This window comes from Pseudomyrmex gracilis, unplaced genomic scaffold (genome assembly GCF_002006095.1).
Source record: "Pseudomyrmex gracilis isolate BER0280 unplaced genomic scaffold, ASM200609v1 scaffold_407, whole genome shotgun sequence".
In the NCBI taxonomy this organism is placed as follows: Eukaryota; Metazoa; Arthropoda; class Insecta; order Hymenoptera; family Formicidae; genus Pseudomyrmex; species Pseudomyrmex gracilis.
In genome coordinates this window covers 8,829-31,161 of record NW_018020991.1, presented here as the reverse complement: position 1 = coordinate 31,161, position 22,333 = coordinate 8,829, and the positions used below count along the sequence as shown (strand labels likewise).

General features: G+C 33.7%; 2 protein-coding genes across 3 annotated transcripts; one reads left to right on the top strand and one right to left on the bottom strand.

Annotated features, from left to right (window-relative positions):
• Window positions 1-103: 103 nt before the first annotated feature.
• LOC109860541 (nuclear pore glycoprotein p62) lies at window positions 104-2,095 on the bottom strand. The gene is made up of 5 exons (XM_020439694.1): window positions 1,850-2,095; window positions 1,412-1,690; window positions 951-1,308; window positions 616-856; window positions 104-549 (listed from the first exon to the last, which is right to left on the bottom strand). The coding sequence occupies exons 1-5, from the start codon at window positions 1,893-1,895 to the stop codon at window positions 187-189; spliced, it is 1,287 nt and encodes a 428-aa protein (XP_020295283.1). The 5' UTR covers window positions 1,896-2,095; the 3' UTR covers window positions 104-186.
• Window positions 2,096-14,820: 12,725 nt separating this feature from the next.
• On the top strand, window positions 14,821-20,591 carry LOC109860543. Of its 2 annotated transcripts, XM_020439699.1 has the most exons (6): window positions 14,821-15,005; window positions 15,479-16,593; window positions 17,560-17,734; window positions 19,723-19,791; window positions 19,909-20,126; window positions 20,239-20,591. In XM_020439699.1, the coding sequence occupies exons 2-6, from the start codon at window positions 15,656-15,658 to the stop codon at window positions 20,396-20,398; spliced, it is 1,560 nt and encodes a 519-aa protein (XP_020295288.1). In that variant the 5' UTR covers window positions 14,821-15,005; window positions 15,479-15,655; the 3' UTR covers window positions 20,399-20,591. The 2 variants fall into 2 exon arrangements, with proteins under 2 accessions (XP_020295288.1, XP_020295287.1); XM_020439698.1 differs by having other exon boundaries at window positions 19,723-20,126.
• The last annotated feature ends 1,742 nt before the right edge of the window (window positions 20,592-22,333 follow it).

The window sequence follows — 22,333 nt, the reverse complement described above, 5'->3', positions numbered from 1 at the left end:
CCGAGTCATGTGTAGACTATAAATAATTTTTTACCGAAATGTTGAATTATATATATATATATATAATTTTTTTTTTTCAATTTTTCATTGTTATTCAGTCACACACAACCAATTGAACAAATTTAATTATATACCACATTCAGAAAAGTAACTTTTACAAAAAAAATTCAAATATAAAATCAATGACTAATTATACGCTAAATGTAAGTTCTGTTCACTCTCTTGCCGAAAATTTTGATGCATTTGATCGATCAGTTGTATTTTCTGACTCAACAGAGCGGTCTGTTGATCCAACCACTGCAAACTGTTCATATGCGCGTTCAAGATCTTTCCAATCTGCACGATGGGATCACTCGAATCCTGGGCGCGATTCGCTTCGTTCAAGTGTTCGATTATTTCTTTTAGATCTTCCGACATACGTTTCAATTGAGTGTCAAGATTCTCGGACAAGCGATACGTGTATTCCCGATCGGAATCCGACACAGAAAGAGACGCCAATTCCTTTTCCAACGGCATTAAACATTCCTCTAACTCTTTCTGCTGTCCAACCTAAAAAAAATAAAATTATTCAGTTCACTTGAAAGATTTAGTTTTAATTTATTTTATGTCACTCACCACATAATCCAGTTCGTGTTCCAGTTGTTGTTGCTCGATTTTCACTCTTTCAACTTCTTGATTTAAAATGACTATCTTTTCTCCGTTTGTTATCAACAATTTGTCCCAAGCATTAATCTGCGACGCTTGATTAACAAATACTTTTTCTTGTTCTTCTAGTTCCAATGTCCACTTGTTAATCGATTCTTCAAGCTGACAGAAATTAATAGCTCCTGGTTGTACACCAGTTGCGGAACTAACACTGTAACACAAGAAGAAAACTAGATTTTTATAATTAAAGTTCTATTATAATTTCTTTAATTATAAATCTTTAAACGATAAAACTCTGTACTTACGTGGTGGCAGTTCCCAGAGAAGTATGAGTAGAGGGAGCTGTCAGACTTGTTGGAATAGCGGCGGAAGTTGTTTTACCCAAAGAAAATCCAGTGGTGGTAGTTGCTGAAGTTCCAAAACTGAATCCTCCTGTTGCTGTAGTTGTCGCGAGGGAAAATCCTGTACTCGCAGTTGTGGTAGCGCCTGTTTTTGAGGTATCAAACGAGAGTCCTGGTGTTACAGATGCTGGAGCTACTGTACTCGTAGGAAGATTAAAGCTAGAAACACTCGCTGCTGCTGATGTTGTGGTTGGAACTGTGCCACTTAGACCAAACCCAGTAGCCAGAGCATTTGGAGTACCAAATGACAATCCAGTGGATCCTTGTAAATATGTTACACATATTCATCAATACTTTTTTTTTTTTTATATTGTACAAAGCAGAGAAAGCAAGACAAATTCTTGCACAAAAAATTCAGCTTGTACCAGTAACAGGTTTCGATGTGCTAGCACCACCAAATGCAAAACCTCCTGTTGTTGCTGGTGTGAGAGAGAAACTTGTGTTTGCAGAAGTTACAGATGCTGTTCCAGCACTGAAAGCAAGTCCAGGAGCTGACACAGGTGTCACACTACTTGTGAGATTTGTGAAACTCTGAAGACTTGATGCTGTAGATATAGATGTTGTCGTTGTAGTCAATGCACTACCGAGACTGAAACCAGTTCCAGTGGCCATAGTTGGTGTACCAAAACTCAAGCCAGTAATTCCTTACACAGACATTTAAAAAAGTCACAATTAAACACGTGAAGATAAATACAATTAATATATATTACAACCAGAAGAATTACTTTGTAATTCCCTCTAACTGAAAATAAAAAATAAAAAATAGTTTTTTTTATTGTATATTTTTTATTCTCTTATCATACCTGTTGTGGTTTTTGGTGTACCGAAGGTATTTTGAGATGTAGCCATAATATGCGCGATGTTATTTACTGGGTGAAATCTCACACATCACATAAATAAACTAACAAAGCTCAGCTGAATAAAGGTTATGAACTAGATTTGGTTTGGTGCTTTCATACTTCTTCTTCTTTGCTAATATGGCACCTGCACGATAAACGATTTAGGCATTGGCCAGCAGGCCAGCAGTGTTGTTGCGAAGGTTGCGAAGTCGCGTTTTCGCGTATGCGCACTGTACAGCCAATTAGGTTCCCATAAAAGCTGTGTTTTCGCGCATGCGCCTTTAAATGTAGCATTACTGCCGTACTAACTTCGACATTATTAAGGTTCTGTAAAGACCCAAATAATTTTTCATGATTAACACGTGGAGTATGTTTTAATACTATTTGTTTAGTTTTTTAATAACATTTAAATGAAAAAATATTAAGAAGATAGGATTTAAAAACAATAGAATTAAATAAACATAGAAATAACATTTAATTTAATATTTTATTTGGCAGAAATCACAAATACCAACATTTGTTGCAAAGATAAAGGAAACTGCCAAAAACCTTACCAATATTCAAAAAAATAAAAATACATTCATTTATTTTAACAAAACTGAATATTTAAGTAATGTAATAATATATAACAGAATATAAAGAATATAATATAAAATATAGTAAATTATAAGAAATTATTTCCAGTCAGAAATACCTTATCGAATCGACGTCGATTATACTAGTCGATCGACGGTTGATCGACGATATTTCTGACTGGGATTATAAATAACTACAAAGAATATTTAGAAGATTATATACACATAAACAATTACATTATATTATATTATTATATTAAATTATATATATAAATCACACAAAATCTCTTCTTTTTGAGGCACGTATCTAAAACAAATAAACTCAGCAACAAAAATAATTAGTAATATCATTATAATTATAGTTATTATAATTATAATTATCCTACGCTCTTTAACCTTCTCAGTCCCTACTGCGAGATCCCGCCAAAACTGTACATGTTGGTGCCCCTTATTTACGTGCATATATATGTACATACATTACTGCATTCTTCTAGCAGCGCAGTGCGCATGCGCGAAAACGCGACTTCGCAACAACACTGCATGGACATAGGAATATAGGGAGGGAGCATAGAGTTGCGGGGTGGAAGAATGGACATAGGAATATAGGGACGGAGCATAGACCCAGAATATAGGCGAGGGGAGTGAAGCCGAAATGCGGGGGGGCAGTTGTGCCTAATTTTTATTGGCTACGATTGTGCGCATGCTCAATACTGCCAGAGAGAAGAATGAGAGTGGCCAGGCCCATAAGCATATATGTAATACTTCTATATGGCTAGTTGAGCTCTCAGCGCGGTCCCAACAATACGGTGCAGACAATGCTCTACTCTCTTTATTACTCTTTATCACTGTTCAGTTTGTTCAAAAGCGCATGCGTAACATGTATCCATAATGCTTATATTGGCTGCGTTCCGATATTCACTGCCAGCAGAGAGAAACCTGAGAGCGGCCATCCTATTGTAATTTTTTACGACGGTTTCAGCCGCTGGTTTTAGCCGTATTTCCACAAAAGTGGAACTCAAAGGCCGTTCTACATTAAACGTAAGTCGCAGATCTCGTGGAACTGATCAATCACGTTGGTCGATTGGCTGATTTGACTCTGCAATTGGTCAATTCCACGAGATCTGCTACTTGCGTTTAATGTAGAACGGCCTTTGAGTTCCACTTTTGTGGAAATACGGCTAAAACCAGCGGCTGAAACCGTNCACGAGATCTGCTACTTGCGTTTAATGTAGAACGGCCTTTGAGTTCCACTTTTGTGGAAATACGGCTAAAACCAGCGGCTGAAACCGTCGTAAAAAATTACATTAGGATGGCCGCTCTCAGGTTTCTCTCTGCGTGAAGTATAACCTCGAAATTTTCGCAACGCTTGCGCATTACCAATCATTGAACACTCCTCCTACTCTTTCTTGGAGAGCCAATAAGCATCTATCTTCTATCCTTCAGTGTTGAAACAAGTCCCGCTTATGGAAAACTTGCTCAACTAGCCATATAGGAGTATTACATATATGCCCATAAGAGTTTTTACGATCACTATACCGGCCCGTAAGCTAGCGCATGTCCATGGGTGGTGCACATTGGCAACTACGTAGTGATGTCAACGAGCGACTTGTCGATACGTATGGCTATGTCCACGCGTGGACATGGTTTTATTCCGTGCTATGTGCTGTGGACATGGTTCTATTTCGTGCTATGTGCGGTGGACATAGTTCTATTTCGTGCTATGTACACGTCGGTATACAAGTCGGTACAGACTTGTCGCGTATGATAACGTGAAATGCGCTTTCTCAAGATATACAGGGTCGGAGTTGTTCCACTTTCAGATAAAATATCGGACAGTTTATCTAATAATTAATTATCATTTATTTTTCCACGTTATTTATCCCATGATATCTCAATTGTAAATAGAAAATGTTACAATAAAAACCACGGAACGAATCACTTGTGAATTAAAAAGAAAAAACATTTAATAAAACTTATAGTTCAATTTCGAATTTTGTAGAGTATTAATAGAGAAATAATAGAGAAAAAATGATTACCTGACATTATTCTCATAGATCAATCAAAGTACTTACAAAAGAAAAAAGATTAATGAGAAAGAACTTGCAAATATATATCTATATATATTAATATTTTATATAATTTGAATCTACATAAACAAATATATAGAGAATATACATGAAAAGAGGAAATGTACAGACGGCGTCATTAATTTGAAGAATAGGCGCGGGGATCGGAGGGGAAGCGGGGCGGTTGCTCGTAGCGCCAACGGGCTAAATACTACGTCGTAGTTGTGGACACCCGATTGCTACTAGTTAGTTNGTACGGCGCCCGTTGGCGCTACGAGCAACCGCCCCGCTTGCCCTCCGATCCCCGCGCCTATTCTTCGAATTAATGACGCCGTCTGTACATCTTGATATATAAAAGCGGTTTATTGCAAAATGGTAGAAACTTACAATACATGGTACATTACAATACTGTTATATGAATAAATAAACTGTAAACATAAGAAAAAGATAAATATAACAATTTTTGTCAGAAGTATGGTCTTTTTTATATAGATATTATATATATTATCTTTATTAATTTTTTTTCTGCATACTTTTTAAATCCCTTATATTAAACATTATTATCATAAAATAAATCTGTTTTTCTATGTTCTTCTTACATAAGTAACTATACATATGTAGTCTTTCATTTGTAGTATGTAAGAATACACAACCAGAATTACAAACTTTCTATCATCTATTTATATTCACTTTGTGTACGAACATTATTTATTAAATCCTTTTTCTTAACTATGTTATAATTTATATTATTTCTCTGTTTACTTCATATATTCTATGAGAATATAAAAACTTTCGGTGCAGTTTGTACATAAAAATATAGTATTTTTAAATTATAAATAAAAAAAATTGTAAGTACCAAATGTCTATATAAGTGAGTTTCTTCTACCTTTTTAAAATATACTTCATAATTCTTTCAGCAAATTATAATTAACAAATTACTTAACCGTAGTTGCTTATATTTATAACATTAGCGTGTAGCCCTTCTCTATTATAAGAGTCTGTTCCTCTGCTTCTTTTACCTCGCCATCCTCTTCCGCTGCCTTGCCACCCTCTCCCGCTGCCTCGCCACCCTCTCTCGCTTGTGTGCGTAGCCCCACCAACTCGGTGGTACGCATCATGGTACGCACACAAGCGAGAACCGCCGCGCTGCCTGTGTGCGCTCGTGAAATAGTGTAGCATGATATGTTCCGTCTCCTTTCCACCAAGCCGGCTATAAGGCAAGACACGAGGCACGATCGAAGTTGCGTGCTTTGCGCGCGTATGACAACGTGAAAAACTTTCTCAAGATTTATAGTTTTGGAAAAAATACCTAATATTATTAACCTTTTCGCTCCGGGGATTTTTCCTTTAAAATTGACCTCGCATTTTAGCTGAAAAAGTTAATAATAACCTGCTACCCCCCCCTTCAAAGTTAATTTTGAAGGTCAAAGAAGTAACCAGGATTTTTTTCAATTTTTTTCCTAAATTTAGTGCATTAAATTGACCTTATAAACATCTATTGATAATCGACTCGATGTAACGTACCGAACAGCAAGCTGCCGCGCGCGAACTACTAAAGATGGTTAATAATATTGTTCTTTATACAAAAGAAGAAAATGATAGCGCTGTTTCCACAGCCGAAGTAAAAAGAAATGCCGCGCGCGTTAAGGACTAATAAAGATGGTTAATAATATTATTCTTTCTACGAAAGAGAGAAATGATAACGCTGCTTGTATTTCCTTTTACTTTAACTGTGCAAGCAACGCTATTTCCCTGTTTCGTAGAAAGAACAATGTTATTAACTATTTCTATTAGTTATATCTTTATTTCGTTATCCACTTATTTTTTGTTCAACAATAATATATATAAGCAAACCTTTGGGGTACCGATGGGTTCTCCGTTGTTCTCTATTATTGCGGATAATAGTAATGCAAGATTTGGAAGTTTCCGTTTTGAAAAAATTAAAATTTAGACCCGCTTTTTTTTTATTCCCCTTATGTGAATGACATTATTTTAACCGTGTTCGCCAACAATTTAAATTATCTTTTAAATAATTTCAGCGGATATAATGACAGATTGAAGTTCACGATTGAGACGCAGAATGAAAATTCTTTGAGCTTTTTAAACGTCAAATTGATTGTGTCTAATAACGGGACAATTATGTGCGACTGGTACCATAAACCTACATTTTCTCGGACAGGTATTTAAATTATCACTTCTCACACCCAGTCTCTCAAGAAATAGCAACTATTATCGTAACGGTAGACCGAGCTCTGTTGTTGTACCAACCTGGGTTTCAAGCAAAGAATATAAAATTTATAATCAACGTCCTCATCTCCAACAACTATCTGTTGGAAATAATTTTTAAAGTCATCAATGAACGGGTGAAATATCTGAGTGCGAACGCAATTAATGGAATATCAGACTGTTTGGAGTTCACATCTACTTCAAAAACCGTAAGAAATTATTTTGTTGTACTTTTTATTAATAAATTGTCGCACACAGTTTCGAAATCGTTGAAAGCGGGAGAAGAAAATGTGTTGGCTTACAGAAGTCTCAATAAATTGAATCGAATTATCAAAAATATCAAAGATGTAATGATTGCAGTGCTTCGGGCGTGGGCCAGACTATGAGACAACTCAAGACTAGGGTTTCCGAACACAAAAATCAGATTAATCGTCGTGTAGAGAATGTTTCTGTAGTTACACAGCATAGAATTGATACGGACCACAATTTCAATTGGCAAAATGTCAAAGTATTAGACACAGAATCTTCATTTTTCAAGAGATCCGTCTTCGAAATAATACACATCAAATTGCAAAGCAATTCAATTAACGTCATGTCGGACACGGACAAGCTGAAATCATATTTTTCATTTTTGGAAAATTACAAGGCAGGTCTTAGTTTTCGTTCGGTTCAAACGTTGTGGTGGGGGTGAGATCGTTAAGTCTCTTGCACAATAGAAGGAATAGCGATAGCGATAGAAATAACCCCAGTTTTAAAGAGTTTATATTTATAAATAACGCTAGGAACAGCGGAATCTAACATACCAAAATACACATGTATTAATGCAGATCAGAAAACGGCATAAGCAATAGCGATAGAATTTCCGACGAGAATGGAATTCTGTATCTATTGCTTATCGCTATCACCATTCCCTCGCATTGTGCAAGGCGTTTTATGTTTATCTTGAATATGGAAGGGGCTGCTCAGTCTGTCAGTTGCATTCGAAGCGGGAGGACGTTTAGCGTCTTCTTACGTAATACTGACTGATACTTTGCTGCCACTTCCGCATCTTTATGAATATCTATGTAGCGTTTTTTTCTTATCCATATTCATTGTGATCTCGAAGAGATCATGATTTGTTTTAATTTTATGTAAATTTTCAATTTTTTTATAGTATAATGATACCGCGCGCGGCAACTACTTATGTACATAATAGGCTTTTATGTGATTACATAGTTCTGCAAAATTATACAATTAATATATTCAAAGATTTTACGCCAATATTCAAGAAAGTATTCAAGAAAAAAACAGAAGAAAAAAAACAAGTTTTTTTTATTATAGTTGTAACTCGTCGATAATTGGAATGTTAAATAAACGGCAGTACGAGTATTATACAAGTTGTCAATGTATCTTATTTATTGAAAAATAATATGAAATCAGACGTTTCGATCATATCGCTGTTGTCTTTTCAACCAGTCAAATGTTATAACAACACACACACGCATCACTGACTTGGTTCTTGATGGATAGTGATATGACACCTAATCTGATTTTGTGGACTATCACTGATGAAGATCACAAAGATTGATCGAAACGTCTGATTTCATATTATTTTTCAATAAATAAGATACATTGACAACTTGTATAATATTCGTACTGCCGTTTATTTAAGTTTTTTTTATTCTTGATAAAAACATAGATCTGCAAAATTATATAACTAATATATGCGTTTTACAATCATATTAAGTATTCAAGAAAAATACAGAAAAAAAAACAAGTTTTCCTGTTTTTGATGAAGCTATTACTATATAATCTATACTAATATTCAAGAAAGTATTCAAGAAAAAAACAGAAGAAAAAAAAACAAGTTTTTTTATTCTTGATAAAATATAGATCTGCAAAATTATATAACTAATATATGCGTTTTACGATCATATTAAGTATTCAAGAAAAAAACAGAAAAAAAAACAAGTTTTCCTGTTCTTGATGAAACTATGTTGCTATCTCTTTTTATATCTAATTTAAATTTTATATACAGTGTAACCTCCCGTATTCGAAATAATAGGGAGACAAAATTGTTCGGATAAGGGAATTTTCGGATAATAGAATAAACACTCTTTTACATTGAATTTCATTTATTCAAACAGAGACTTAAATTTTTAACTAAAAGAGACTTTGTTTTTTTCCACAAAAATTTATTGTACTATATTTTTAACAAAAAGAAACTTCATAAATTCTAAAAAAAACTTAAATTCTTTACATAAAAAAAAACAAAATTAACAATTTATTTACACATTTATAGATTCCATATCTTTTTGGCTGCTAAGTCACATAAATGTTTTAATGTAAGTAACTGTGTAGAATTACCTACATTCTGTTTATGCTTCAAACCAACGGAGTCCTATTTCGAGCGCTTCGAATGCTTTGGCATGAGATGGCATGTCATTCTCAGCATTGCTTTCATTTGTTATTTCAGCTTCTGTTAAATTTATGTCGATGATATCCTCGTTACTATCATCATCTTTATCGCATTAATGCTGTTCGGATAATAGAACATTCGATTAGTAGAACGTTCGGATATTAGAGCATTCGGAAAATAGAACTTCGGAAGAATTCAATTAACGAATACGACTTCCGATTACATTCGCTTCATGTCAAAATTACCAAAAAAAGTTTCATTAATGAAGCATCGTTATTCGAACCTGTATGTTTTAGACATAATTTATTATAGTGGAATAGTTGATTCAGAAAAAATAGTCCAATATAAACACAAGATAATACACACGCAAAACACGAAGGGGAGAGCAGAGGGGAGAGAAGCAAAGTCTTATTAAACCTTACAAGTTTCACAAATTTTTTACAGAAATAAATAGATAAACGCTAAAGGTTTAATTTCTTTTTAGAAATGTCATACCTAATGTTTTACGAGTTAGAATAATTGAATACGTTTTTATTTTCTTGATTTATTTTGTGATGATATCGATATTGAAACCGTGTATATGAGAGCGATAAGATACTACTTTAACGCTCCGGCTGTGCTGTCGATACTTGAACTGTGTAAGAGCAAAATAAGATAAGAATTCGACGCTTTGCCACAATGTGTTTATGCTAGAGCAATAAATAAACATACCTTTCAGTCTTCTCTAGGTTTTCGTAAATCGTACATGTTTTTCGAAGAACAGTTTCTCGCTTTTCGACAGTTTTCGCAAAGGAAAATTTGAATTTTTTTTTGCAGTAATAAATATATGTAAGTTCGGTCAGTAAGAACCGATCGCAGGATATTGTGCAAAAAAATGTGCGTATATATATGGGTCATTCTTTTACAAATCGTACACTTTTTTGAACTTTACAATTTTGATTTGTCTAAAAATTGTTTTATGAGGTGTATGCATGAAATAAGCGGACATCTATATCGCGGTTTTGCCTGAAAAAATTATTTTCTAGAGTTATTAGAATTTTGAGTTTTCATAGTTCACTGAGTCTTGACACATAAAAAATTCGGTATCTTCGGTTCTAGTCATCGTATCATATCCGTTCTTTTTCTATTTTGTATATTATTATACCTGCTTTACATGTGCGTACAATTGTTGATCAAATGTGCAAATCCGAAAAAGTTTTTAACAATTAAATTGTTTAAATAATTTTTTTATACTGTTCCCCGCCTTAAATATGATTGAAGAAAATACTACTAGGTTTGGTAAATTGTAATCTAAATGAAACATATTTTTTTGACATGGAATCTTTATTAGATCGGAAGATATAAAATAATTTTGTGCCCAAGTCCTGCATGACGCAACTTTTTTGCGCGCTACTTTTAAGTGTTATTTCGCACTTTAACTTGTGTAGATGTTTAAAAATGTAGTTTCATTATTTATTCTAGCTACGTCTGTAGTGTTTGCGATTCATAATTAGCAAAATATATAAATTAAGTGAAAAAAATGTGCGCACATACATTCTACCGTTTTCTGTTTGCGTTTGCGCTCTGCAGTGGTTATATTTTTATTTGCAAATACTTAAACAAGTTCATCGAATATTCATTATCTATTATAAAACAAGACAGCGAACACTCATGATAATGAATATTGCAATGCACACTCATAAAGCGCTCATATGAATTGCCAGATCGTAGTGGAATAGCAACAAATTAATGCTAAAGTCTTTTTTCACAGTTTTATTTTAACAGATGAATACATCAAGGATGAGAATACTATTCGAAGCCAAAGTATAAAATATTGTAAAAAACGCATTTATTCGCAACAGTATGAACCAATATGTCACATTTATTGTACGATAATAGCTTTTGAGAAAATAATTATTTCATAACTGGAACTTCAAATGAAGTATCCTGTAATGAAAAATGTTTTGCTTTTACTTTTTTCTCTGAAATATAAATTATGCTATGATAAGTCAAAATCTCTTTTACTGTTAAAGCCATTTGAAATCTTGTTTCCAATGTTTTTTCTGCTTTAGAATATTCTTCGTTTTCAACATATTCGAACGAAAGATTCGGAAGAGACTCTGTTGCCCATTCAAATAATTCTTTTGGAGTTTGTATTGGATTGTTCACTCTTTGAAGGCTGGTTCTAGCAGCTAATCTTTTCAAAGTCCCACCTAAACCATCGCACGCGTTTTTTCCATGCGAAGTTGGAAAAAAGTGCCATTCTGCAGTCAAACCAAAATCCTTTTGATGATGAGTTAAATTGACACAATTTTTTTTGTTTTTGTATTGTGCACTTGCACCATTCGAAAAATATGTAATTTTGTTAATATTTTTCAAGTTTTTTTTTAACATATTGTATCAAATATTTTTGAAACACGTGAACGGCTATAGTATCATGATGCAAACATTCAGAAATTATTATAAGACTTCTCATTTGAATTTCACCGCTTTCGTGCCTGAAATAAATTGTAAATGGGTGCACTGTTGCCTGGTTGTTATTCCAGTGAATACCTTGGACAGCATTTTGAACAACAAAGGCATAGTTCTTGGAAAAATCGCAGATAACAATGCACTCATTTTCTGTCAACGCTTCTTTTTTACTGGTCATGAAATCATTTTGTTTTTTTACTAGATACAAAGAGTAATTTTTCTAAACCAGTCTTTAACTTTTGTAAATATTCATCAATTGGAGATATCATGAGTTGCAAAGTGGTTCCATCTACATTTGTCCACTGTCTGTAAGTGATTTCATCGATGAAATTATCCTCAAAAATTTGTTTGATTTTGTCAATGAAATGTGTAGTACCAGGACATTGGGAGAACACTTCCCGAAATAACACTTTGTCGATGCTTCAACGCAAATCATGCATTTCAAACAATCATGGTAAGTTTTTATTGGGTGATGAGAGCATTAGCACTCAGATTTTTCAAGTAAGACCCATCGATCAATAATTTGACATTTTCGTGAATAGCGCAAACACAGACTGAATGAATCCCACGTGCATCTGCTAGCACGCAATGTTTAGGTCGCAAAGCTGCAAATTTGGAGAAACTACACTTGACCTGGGGGTGATTATCCATAAACAATTGATAAAGTTCTCTCAAATTAACTAACAATAATCTTTTTTGCATGTGAATTCGTTCATCAATAACTTTTACAGAGACATAATCCTTTCTCCCTGGCATTAAACGGCTATTATCATCAAGTTCATAAAAGTTAATGATCGAATCAATTACTTCTTTCTCTGAATGACGAGTGACTCTTAAAGTTCGGATCGGCCAAGGTCCCTTTTTCCTCCGCGATTTTCTTCGCGACAGTGATCATATGAACTGTAGCAGCTGGAAAATGAAGTTGAATTTTCCGATAAGACCAATTTTTGCAAATAGTTAAAATTTTTATTCGTTTAGCACGATCATTGGTCGCGTTAAATTCATCTGTCAAAGTTTGCAATATGTAATCTCTATCATTTTCATCAAAGCTAGCGTTCACATTATCAAGAATGTGAAAAATTTTTTCCGCGATTGCTTCAGAATTGTTTTGCATTTTTACAGCCGAATATCGTTTATGAGAAACCTTATTTTTTTTTATTGGCGAAATTCCGATCAAATCCAAACCATTATTAATCGCATCGATGGCTGCAGACATTGCTTCTTTGTCTTTCTCAAATGATACAGCTGTAGAACATTCCGGCAAGTTATCCGTTTCATCATTATTTTTGTCATTTTCAAGCACTTCATTGTTTGTCGTGGGTGTGAACTCAAAATTATTTAATTTTGTGGTCTGAAAAATATGTCGTCGCACGATAATATTTCATCCTATTTGATATATTGTAAAAATTTTCCGAGAACATGAAAAATATAAAAATCAAATATGTATTTCAACATGAATATAGTCTAATTGTTTATAATTAACTGCACTGTATGTATTCAATGTGTTTGATTTTAAAGAAAATTAGTATGTCCAAATAAATAACAGATCATTGTCATCGATAACTGAAGATATTAATATGAAAAATATAACCCATTCAAAAATGTCTTATTATATGAATTGACTTGATGTTGTTTGCATGACTAAATTTTGGTTAACATTTTCTATAACATAATTAATGCGAAAAAATTGACACACTAACCGCGATGATATGAAGTCCATTGTTATCTTCTTTGATTTTCGGTACTTTTAACCGGCACACGTTGCAAATTCTTTGTTGAAGTGACTGTTCGGTTATAGGTATATTTAATGCCGATAAATTTTGTTCCGAAACTTTTCTGAGTGTTTTATAATTCATTATTTTAGGATGAGGAGACAAATCAAATAGATTGAAACATCTATCGGTTCGAATTTTGGAGCCTTTCGTACATTTTAAAGATCTCGGCATTTTTCTGTTCAAAATTTAAGAATTCAACGCAATATTTAAGACACTATGAAAAAAGGAGTCATACCAGTCAACTCCGTTCTTACAAGACGAACTGCGTAGGTACCTTGAATCAACTGTGAAGTGTAAGAAATGTACGTTGAAATGTAAACAGCTCCGATCATCGCGGAAACACATAGTTTCGACTAGCTAGCAGCGGCTCAGACGCCGTGTTTATTCGCCTAGGCAATCCGCTAATTCCAAGTAAGCAAACATTTTCCAGAAACGATGGCGAGGTTTTTTCGTAATGTATGCATACATTTATTATATATATGCATTTTCATGTGTAAATTTTTCACGTGAATTTTTTGAATTAAAATAACAATTTTTTAAATTATATAGGATACTAGATTTGCATCACATATATGAAAGACTCCGTATACCCCCTAACTAATTTTTAAAATATTGCGAAAAAAACTCCTCAGCCAGGAATCTCCGGCTTTCCGGGCCGTTGCCTTCTCTGTTAAGTCACCGAGGCACTTGGAGTTTGTCTCGCAATACTCCCCACATATATACTATAATACCGCTTTCTTCCAGCGTAAATTTAAAAATAATAATTAATAGAAAATTATCTTGGGCTCTTTAAGTAATAAAAATAAAAAAACTAATAAATATATGTAAGTCCGGTCAGTAATTTTTTTATAGATTGTTTTCTAGCACACATACACACACACATATACAATATATAAATATATATATATACAATATATACTATATATACAATAATAAATACTATACATATATATATACAATATATAATAATAATAATACTAACTTTGATAATATCAAATTTCGCGCAAGTGCGTTTGTTAAATGTTTTACTTTATAAATAAAAATGTTGAGGACCATTAATAATTGCATGTTAAAAAGTATAAGTTCTTATGCAAAGAAGTAATCTCTCCCTTCTTTCAAAATTTCATTAAAAAATATCAAGTGGTTCAAAAGTTATAACAGTTTTTCTGAAAATATCGTAATTTCTCGAAATTCCACGAATTTTCCCTGGATTCGCGTAAAGTTTACTTTAAAAGGGCCCGGTGCGTTAATAAACTTAATAAAATATACTTTCTACTTTGCAAGCTGCAAAGTCTTAAAACTGGCATTTCTGGTTCTCGGTACTATTCGATCAGAGTTTGCCACTCTGCCACCAAGCAGTGTTCATAGTTTTAAAACGCATGCTGTAGCAGTAGAAGGGATGCGCATAAAACAGGGAGTAAATGCTTGCTGATGTGCGTATTCTCTCCATCGCTGCTGCATGCTGTAAGCGTCTCAAAACTGTGAACACTGTTCCCAAGACTAGAAATTGTGAGATATTCGCTTCGCAACGCAGTAGTTATATCGTGTGACTTAGTGAATCGGTGAAAATAATCGAACGCTTGTCTCTGAAATGTCACGGAATTCAACGGTGTGAACTCAGTACTGTGTGTATGTAAAAACTTAACTTTTGGAAGTCAATTTTTTTATTATTTATATATTTTTTTGTATTATAATATTATTTCAGTAAATCTTCATAATAAACGTAACGGTTTAAATTAATAAGATACCCACGAGGCAAAACTCGCGTACGTCGCACATTCAGCGCGCACACACATTTCGTTTGTTTCGCGCGAAACTTACTTTATCCTTCTCGTGTAACATGCTATCGACATCGTTCCGTTTTTTTTCTCGCGCGACGTCATTGGTGACGGTCGCAATTTTTAGTCTATATTTATAGATATATCTATGGTATATTTTATATAAATATACAAGAGGCTTTTTACAGTTGTCAGTCGTTTCAAAACATAAATTACAGTACGGTTACTCGTTTGATTGGAAAGACGTGAAAATCCTAGATCGTGAAATTTCCTCCAAACCTGGCACTTGTCGACTAGTATAATAAATAGAAAAATCTTTTTCAGGGATATGAATAATGTGCGGTTTATCCTGCTTGAATTACATGTAACTCATTGAAACTCTTTCCTGCAACGAAGAAATCATCTCTACGTACAAATCCAATCAATATTATAATCACTGAAATATATTTAAGTTACTGAACTTTTGTATTTAACGTTGAACGACTTAAAATTCTTAACAAAATGCAATCTGAGATATTAAGTGAAAAATTTCAAATATTATTGCGGAAATTATTAGAAATTACTAGTTTCTTATTGTTTGCACCGTTTTTTGTTATTATTCTAATGTTTTTACATATCTATCGTCGTTTGATTGAGATTGTGCTAAGAATTCAACTTAGAGACAAATTTGCCGGTCTCTTGGAAGGCTCGGATGCTTTATGGTCCGTCGAAGATACATCTCTATCCTTGATTACTGCCATATTAATAGTGAAGAAAACCGCAGGAAGTACAAATACGATTTTCCTGAAGAATATCAGAAAATTCTTTACTCATTTATCAAAGACTGTTCCCAAGGAGCTCGATAAACTGTTTTACTACAGATATCAAAAGTTTGGTTACTTTTATTGGGAGAAATCAAAATTTAATCCAGAAACCGCGATTAGATGGTTGGAGTGTGAAATCAGTAATTGCGATGGATCTTGCGAGAATGTTCACAGTACAACCTTTCAAGAAAATCTAGGTTTTATATGCAACCAACCGTTGTATGATAATCATAAACCAATGTGGGAGATGCTCATTGGAAGACGTTGTTCCAAATTTTCATCTTATATGGAAGAAGATCCGAGCTTGTCTTCCGAAGATCGCTTCAATACCGATGTTGACGAAATTCCTGTAGTATTTCGCGTACATCATTCTCTTGGTGATGGTATAGCTCTTCTCAAGATGTTGAGCACAGTGATTGCTGACGATGACGTGATAAAAGAACAGTCAACAATAATGCTCAGAAACAGCATCTTGATAGACAAAAAAAACAATTTTAAAGAGAAAAAAATACTTTTTTCGAAAACGAAGATTATTTCAAATTTGAAACAAGTATATAACAAAACAAAAAAAATGATACTTATATTGTTTTCTTTAAAACTCTTGATTTCTCAAATTGTCCGTAGTACGGGTAAAAGGTAAGACAATATTTAATAGACACCTTTTTTCTCAATAGAAATTTTAAATTTTTGTAAAAAGTAAATTGGATAGATATTTTTTATACGTTAAAGAATTAATTTAAAAGTTAAAGAAAATAAAATTATATGTATACAGGGTGAGGTAGTTAAAATAGGCCGCCTGAATAACTTGGAAAATATAAGTTTTATAAAAAAATGGTTAAGACAAAAGTTATATACGGTTTTGAGAAGGAAAACTGATAATCTTATCAATTTAATTACAGATGGCGCCACTTTCGAGATTTTTTTATGACGGTCATTTTTTAAAATAGAAGTCAATTTTTTATTTGAAACAAAAGTTGTAAGGGTGGGATGAATGAGCCGCGCGGAGCGCTTACGCACATCAGGCGCGTGGTTTACTGACGTGCATTCGGTCGGCGTTGATTGGCTTGATTTGTTCAATAATTACTCCTTTATTATATGTAATAGAAAAAAATGGTTCCGGACTTTCCGACTCAGTTTTACTCTTTCTATCTGCCTACGAGAGATTTTAATGTAATTGTCGGACAGTCTGTACATACAAAAATACGCGACAAACATTTAGCATATAGCTCTCAGTGACCAAAATTTCACCTTGTCTCTAACTATTTTTCTATAAAACTTATAGTTTCCAAGTTATTCAAGTGACCTGTTGTAACTATCTCTCTGTATATAATTGCATCTGGCATATCGGCTTGTATCGATATTTAATTGTACATTTTTGCAAGTTTTTACATTGTTTAAATGTTTATATTGTCTGTTTAAAACACTTAGATAAATTAATGTATATATTCATATGTTATAAAATTTGCAATAAAATATGCAAAACATATTTAATTTTCAAAATCATAGTTTTGGATGTTTTTCATAATATTAATATTTACATCAAATCGTAATATGTATCGTATTTAGGTAAACTTAATTTGAAGCTGTGTGTGATTATTATAGCTCTCTGTATAGTCAGCCTTTAACAGGTGAAAAACTAATATTCTGCCTTATGGAAAACGATGCCAATAAATCGCTTCTGATGAAAATTAAAAAAATAAAACAGTACACAGGAACCAGATTTAATGACATAGTAATTACAGCTTTTGCTGCCGGTGTAGTTAAATATTATTCACGCGTAAGTAGACTCAAAAGTAATTGCTCTAAATAAGGCTGAAAATGAAAATAAATGACATCTGAAAAACAGAGACTAACAATAACAGTAATCTTAAAGATTTAATTTAACAAATTCATTGAGTAAAAGTTGATACTTATTTACAGAAAAAACAATCATTATTAAATGTAAAAAAAAGTGTTCGAAAAATGTAATTTGTATAAAATATCAATTTTTTTGTACTCTAGCTTTGAATAACCATTATCGATGACAAAAATTGTTTTTAATTACAAATAACTATTATTGATGTCGAAAATTGTGAGTAACCGTCGCGGAAGTATCGATTCTCGGTCTTCTTCAATCGACAACATAATTTTTAGATTTCTTAGCATATATTTTTGCTATAACATTCTTTATATCTACATTTAGACACAGACTGGCGTATGGACTAACCGATTTCGGTCCAAGAGCCACAAGCGCACCAAAACTATATAGTATTATAATTAATAGAGAACCTTTAGGCTCTGAAGTTTTTAAACTAGAAATATATAGACGATCATAAAAGCCGTTTGCTGGATGTTGTGCGGAAATATGCGTGTATTTCAAAGAATTAAAATCTCAATTCAAAAACTCACGTGTAAGATTTACACACACACACATATATATACAGGGTGTCCCGTAATTGCCGTCTCACCGCTTGTAGGCAAGTAGAAGAGGTTATTCTAAGACGGAAAGTCTTATACCACTTTGGAAGATTTGCAATAATTAACGAGATATGAATTAATAAAGATCCGCTAATTAGCGTGCATCTAGCGTAAGGGGAGCGTAAGGACAGCCTAGTCTTTCTCGCGGATAGCGCGATCCCCGAACGCAGCTTATATGCTGTTTATGTATAGGTGCACACATACTATTCTATTAGCTTCTCCCATTCCACCGCAACGGCACGTCCGCACGAAAGACTAGGCTGTCCTTCCGCTTCCCTTACACTGGATGCAAGCTGATTAGCGGATCTTTATTAATTCATATCTTGTTAATTATCGCAAAATCTTCCAAAGTGGTATAGGACTTTTCGTCTAAGAATAACCCCTTCTTGCCTACAAGCGATGAGACGGCAATTATGGGACACCCTGTATATTGTATATACTATATGTATATAAATTTTACACGTGAGGTTTTGAATTGAGATTTCAATTTTTAAATTTATATAAGATGCTATACTTGCATCATATATATGAGAGACCCCGAATATCTCCCCCTAACTAATTTTAAAATATTGAAAAAACTCCTCGGCCAAGAGTCGAACCTGAAATGTCCAGTTTTCCGTGCAGTCGTCTTTCTTATTTCTAATTTCTAGTATTATAAGTTTTACTATTCTTTTAATATTTAACAAATATATATATTAGTTATTAATTATCAATATTGCTTATCTAACTAACAAAGTCTATAGTTTAGAGACCTTGAGTAATCAAAATAAAATTCCGGTCATCGATAATGATTATTTGGAACCAAAATCATTTAAAGAAAACTATCATTGTTATGCTGAAAAATAAATATATTATAAATATATTTTATAAATATATTATAAAACACACACACAAAAAACCAGAGAGCCTGTAGTTCAGATTGAAGGTGGACGTATAAATATAACATAAAACGCAGTATATTCCGAACGTTTCGATTTTTTATTAGTGTAATAAATTTATATATTATAAATATATTATATATATATATATATATATATATATATATATATGGCTCTATTCCTTTACTATATCTATCTTTTTTATCTCTATTCTGAAGATTTTTGTCTGTTTGTACACACAATCATGATGCAACATATGTTCTTTTATTGATTTACTATATCTATCTTTTTTATCTCTAAATATTTTGAAGGATTTGTACACACAAACATGATGCAACATATGTTCTTTCATTGCTTTATTACATTTATCTCTATATTCTGAAGAATTTGTACACATAAACATAATGCAACATATGTTTTTTTATTGCAGATAAAGGAAGTAATACCTGACGCAATGTCGGTCTTCATACCTATAAGAATGTCTATGCCAGATGAAAAAGTAATGCTGTCTAACGATTTTTCATTTCTTATGATCAAAAGTTGTTTTGTTGATGCAGATAAAAAAAATATTCTAACAGTAAATAAAACTGCCTGTCGATTTCTTGAACGTCTTCAGAAAACTGCATCGATAAATAACAGGATCAGAAATAGTTTAGAAGCATCAGTAAATTTTTTCTTCCTTAAACATGTGTCTGGACTTTTGCCGGCGGAAGTATTGAGATATTGTACTGAATTTTTTTGCACTATGGTGTTTAGTAATGTAATGGGTATGCCAAAAAAAATTCCTATTTTGAAACATTCTGTCGACAACATACTGTTTTCGATACCGAACAGGTATTGGATATCATTATTCTTGAGTTTGAACTTATACGTAAAAGTATAAAATGTAGAGATATTTAAAGTGATAAAATATTAAAACAAATCATATTACGATTTATATTTTCAGAGGTATAACTGGGTTGGGATTAACTACATTGACATACGATGACAAAATAAATCTGTGTTTAGTAGTTGATAAAGCAATAATAAAAAATAGAAAACTAATCACAGAAATACTAAAAGAGACTGTACGTGAAATAGACTATGCGTACAACAGTCTCGCATAACTTTCGGAGTCATCAGACAGTAAAGACACATATAGAAAAAAATGAATATAATAAAAATTTTAATAAATTCTTGATTATATACTTCGATGTTTTGTATCTGACAAATAAAATAATATCTATTATTACTACATAAGTCGTTTAGACAATACAATATGTATAAATTAATTTTATATATTGTAGGCATTAAAATGTTTTAAAATGTAAACAGTTATAATTGTGAGCATATTTTATTTCTTTAGTGTGTTGTGTACGCATGCATGCATACACATAAATATCCACCTATCACTTTAGAATTTTTTCCGAGCCAGTTCCTTCGGATCGAATTTATCGATTAGAAAACAAACTGAATCAAGTTTGCATAATAATTATACATATATTAATTTTTGTATGATTATATATAGGATGTCCCATAATTGCCGTCTCACCACTCGTACAAACATTTAACTACGCGGTTATAAAGCCTATAAAAGACCATGTAACTTTTATTTGAAACAATTTGTTATATCTCTTATCGTTTTGACAAAATTCGTATAAAAAGAGAAAAACTGTTTTTTTTTTGTCAAAGAAGTGTCATCCTCAAAACGTGCAAGAAAGCACATAAAAAAAATACGGGTCTCTTATTTTTAGCTACTCTATAACATATTTGAATCTCATCAAAATCGGAGAGAGACACTTGCGTCACTTCCCTTGTATAATAAGTTACACTTGTAATGGGGCAAACCCCATCAATTATGTATATATATGAGATTTCTCACTATTATTATCTTTATATTACTATTATTTTTCTTTATATATTATTATTATTATCATTATTATTATTATATTACTATGTACATAAAGATTTCTTTGTATTTTTCTATTATTATAAGTATTAAATATCGCGTTACTGTCATATATTCATTGTTATAAATAATACTCCCGCTATAGTTCCTGCGACCTGCTTATAACCGACCGCGAAAACGAAGCACACGTGCGCGTCGACCCGCCGCGCTATAATACCTGCAACTTGCCTATAGCGGCACCACACGGACACGCACACGTTAGCCCGCAGGTGCGTGCCGCAGCGCGCAAACAACCACGTTCCACACGCCGACCCCGGACGGACCATAGGCCTCTCCGGGGTATAAAAGCCGGCCGATTTCAGCAGTCAGGAAAGGAATAGGTCCTGACCAGAGATGCGAGATCGCGCCGGACAGCATGGAGAGTATCGAAGCGGGGTATCCCCACCGCCTCAATGCTGTCGTACGCATACAAGCGAGAACCGCACACGGACGCTGTTTTCGCTTGTATGCGTACGAGAGCATCGAAGGCGGTGGGGATACCCCGCTTCGATACTCTCGATGCTGTCCGGCGCGATCTGGCATCTCTGGTCAGGACCTATTCCTTTCCCGGCGCTCGAGGTGTTGACTCAAAATACCGTTTGCAGCGTTCCGAGGTGTTGACTCGGCTTCCGGCATTCCGAGGTGTTGACTCGGTCGCCATACCGACCGTTCCCGTCGAGGTGTTGACTTGACTTCCGGCATTCCGAATTCCGAGGTGTTGACTCGGCCGCCATACCAATCGTTCCCGTCGAGGTGTTGACTCGACTTCCGGCATTCCGAGGTATTGACTCGGCCGCCTCGACTCCCGACTGCTTCCGTCGAGGTATTACCTCGACTTTCGGCGCTCCGGCGCACAATCGCCACATCGTTACCCAGTCATTACCCTCACGACTCTCGGAAACAATCGTTCTCACGACTCAACTCCTTCACTGTATATAAGACCCGTGTATACAAGGAGTCCGTGAAAATTTGACACAGCCGAAGTATAGAGATAGAGTGAGTGAAACTGAATCGAAAAGTTATTTGCCATTTTGCGAAATTCGCAATAGTTATTGAGATATGAATTAATAAATGTGAACCAATGAGCGCGTGAAAAGCAATAGTCCTAACTCTG